The 3,421-nt window shown below is 44.9% G+C and overlaps 1 protein-coding gene across 2 annotated transcripts in view; it reads right to left on the bottom strand.

Moving 5' to 3' along the window:
* Nucleotides 1-2,828: 2,828 nt before the first annotated feature.
* LOC104916030 (syntaxin-4-like) overlaps nucleotides 2,829-3,421 on the bottom strand; it is a 1,589-nt gene continuing 996 nt past the window's right edge. For both annotated transcript variants that reach the window (XM_031557589.1, XM_019611160.2), the window contains one exon: nucleotides 2,829-3,119. In XM_031557589.1, coding sequence (XP_031413449.1) covers nucleotides 2,844-3,119 — 276 coding nt within the window. In that variant the 3' untranslated portion in view covers nucleotides 2,829-2,843. The remainder of the gene's footprint in view (nucleotides 3,120-3,421) is intronic.

Raw genomic sequence — 3,421 nt, 5'->3', positions numbered from 1 at the left:
ATAGAGATCCCATATAACTCCACATAACGCCATAGAGATCCCATATAATCCTATATAACCCCATAGAAATCCCACATAATCCTATATAACCCCATAGAAATCCCACATAATCCCATACAACCCCATAGAAATCCCACATAATCCCATACAACCCCATAGAGATGCCATAGAGATCCCATAGAGATCCCATAGAGATCCCATAGAGATCCCATAGAGATCCCATAGAGATCCCACATAACCCCATATAACCCCATAGAGAGCCCATATAATCCCATACAACCCCATAGAGATCCCATACAATCCCATACAACCCCATAGAGATCCCATACAACCCCATAGAGATCCCATAGAGATCCTATAGAGATCCCATACAACGCCATAGAGATCCCATAGAGATCCCATATAAGACCATATAAACCCATAGAGATCCCACATAACCCCATACAACCCCATAGAGATCCCACATAACCCCACACAACCCCATAGAGATCCCATACAACCCCACAGAGATCCCATATAATCCCATACAACCCCATAGAGATCCCATATAACCCCATAGAGATCCCATATAATCCTATACAACCCCATAGAGATCCCATAGAGATCCCATACAGATCCCATAGAGATCCCATAGAGATCCCATACAACCCCACAGAGATCCCATACAACCCCACAGAGATCCCATATAATCCCATAGAGACCCCATAGAGATCCCATAGAGATCCCATATAATCCAATACAACCCCATAGAGATCCCATATATCCCCATAGAGATCCCATATAACCCCATAGAGATCCCATATAACCCTATAGAGATCCCATAGAGATCCCATACAACCCCATAGAGATCCCATAGAGATCCCATAGAAATCCCCATAACCCCATAGAGATCCCATATAAGCCCATATAACCCCATAGAGATCCCATATAATCCTATATAACCCCATAGAGATCCCATATAACCCCATATAACCTCATAGAGATCCCATATAATCCCATACAACCCCACAGAAATGCCATATAACCCCACAGAAATGCCATATAACCCCATAGAGATCCCATAGAGATCCCACATAACCCCATATAACCCCATAGAGAGCCCATATAATCCCATACAACCCCATAGAGATCCCACATAACCCCATAGAGATCCCATAGAGATCCCATAAAGAACTCACATAAACCCACAGAAATCCCATATAATCCCACATAACCCCATAGAGATCCCATATAATCCCATACAATCCCATAGAGATCCCATATAATCCCATACAATCCCATAGAGATCCCATATAATCCCATACAACCCCATAGAGATCCCATATAACCCCACACAACCCCATAGAGATCCCATACAACCCCATAGAGATCCCATAGAGATCCCATACAACCCCATAGAGATCCCATAGAGATCCCATATAAGCCCATATAAACCCATAAAGATCCCATAGAGATCCCACATAACCCCATACAACCCCATAGAGATCCCATATAACCCCACACAACCCCATAGAGATCCCATACAACCCCATAGAGATCCCATACAACCCCATAGAGATCCCATATAATCCCATACAACCCCATAGAAATCCCATAGAGATCCCATATAATCCCATACAACCCCATAGAGATCCCATATATCCCCATAGAGATCCCATATAAACCCATATAACCCCATAGAGATCCCATAGAGATCCCATATAACCCCATATAAGCCCATAGAGATCCCATATAACCCCATAGAGATCCCATATAATCCCATATAATCCAATACAACCCCATAGAGATCCCATATATCCCCATAGAGATCCCATATAACCCCATAGAAATCCCATAGAGATCCCATACAACCCTACATAACCCCATAGAGATCCCATATAAGCCCATGGAGATCCCATATAATCCCAGATAACCCCATAGAGATCCCATATAATCCTATACAACCCCATAGAGATCCCATATAATCTTATACAACCCCATAGAGATCCTATAGACATCCCATAGAGATCCTATACAATCCCATACAACCCCATAGAGATCCCATATATCCCTATAAAGATCCTATATAACCCCATAGAGATCCCATATAACCCCATATAACCCCATAGAGATCCCATAGACATCCCATAGAGATCCCATATAATCCCATACAACCCCATAGAGATCCCATATATCCCTATAAAGATCCCATATAACTGCATAGAAATCCCATATAATCCCATACAACCCTACATAACCCCATAGAGATCCCATATAACCCTATAGAGATCCTATATAATCCCAGATAACCCCATAGAGATCCCATATAATCCTATACAACCCCATAGAGATCCCATATAATCCTATACAACCCCATAGAGATCCTATAGACATCCCATAGAGATCCCATACAATCCCATACAACCCCATAGAGATCCCATATATCCCTATAAAGATCCCATATAACCCCATAGAAATCCCATATAATCCCATACAACCCTAAATAACCCCATAGAGATCCCATATAACCCTATAGAGATCCCATATAACCCCACACAACCCCATAGAGATCCCATACAACCCCATAGAGATCCCATACAACCCCATACAACCCCACAGAGATCCCATACAACCCCATAGAGATCCCATACAACCCCATACAACCCCATAGAGATCCCATACAACCCCATACAACCCCATAGAGATCCCATATAACCCCATAGAGATCCCATATAATCCTATACAACCCCATAGAGATCCCATAGAGATCCCATATAATCCTATAGAGATCCCACAGACATCCCATATATCCCTATAAAGATCCCATATAACCCCATAGAGATCCCATATAACCCCATACAACCCTAAATAACCCCATAGAGATCCCATATAATTCCATAAAGATCCCACATAACCCCACAGAACCCCCATATAATCCTATATAATCCCATAGAGACCCAATAGAGAGCCGTGACCCCGTGACCTCTGACCCCCCGTGACCTCTGACCCCCCCGCGACCTCTGACCCCCCCGCGACCCACCGTTGTCAGGCAGGGCGTTTCCCAGCAGCGCCTCCTGCAGGGCCTCCAGCGCCTCCACCTTCTGCTCCATGGAGCGCAGCGCCGCCCGCACGGCCCGCGCCTGATTAATTGCTCGTTAGCCGCTAATTACATGCTAATTAGGGCCTCATTAGGGGCTCATCAGGCCTCCCAGCCCCACACACCCCCGTGAAACCCATTAAAAACCCCCATAAACGACACCAATAACCCCCCCCGTCCCCCCCGTCCCCCCCCCCCAATCAGTTTCTAATTACGTAGTCATTCGCCGTTAATTAGATGTTAATTAGGCGCTAATTAGATGGCTTGGGGGCACATCGGGGGGCCTTCCAGTGCCACGCACCCTCGTTAACCCCATTAAGACCCCCATTAATGACGCCGATAACC

This window comes from Meleagris gallopavo, unplaced genomic scaffold (genome assembly GCF_000146605.3).
Source record: "Meleagris gallopavo isolate NT-WF06-2002-E0010 breed Aviagen turkey brand Nicholas breeding stock unplaced genomic scaffold, Turkey_5.1 ChrUn_random_7180001865904, whole genome shotgun sequence".
NCBI lineage: Eukaryota > Metazoa > Chordata > Aves > Galliformes > Phasianidae > Meleagris > Meleagris gallopavo.
The sequence above is the reverse complement of the archived record's forward strand: the minus strand, read 5'-3'. Positions and strand labels throughout refer to the sequence as shown.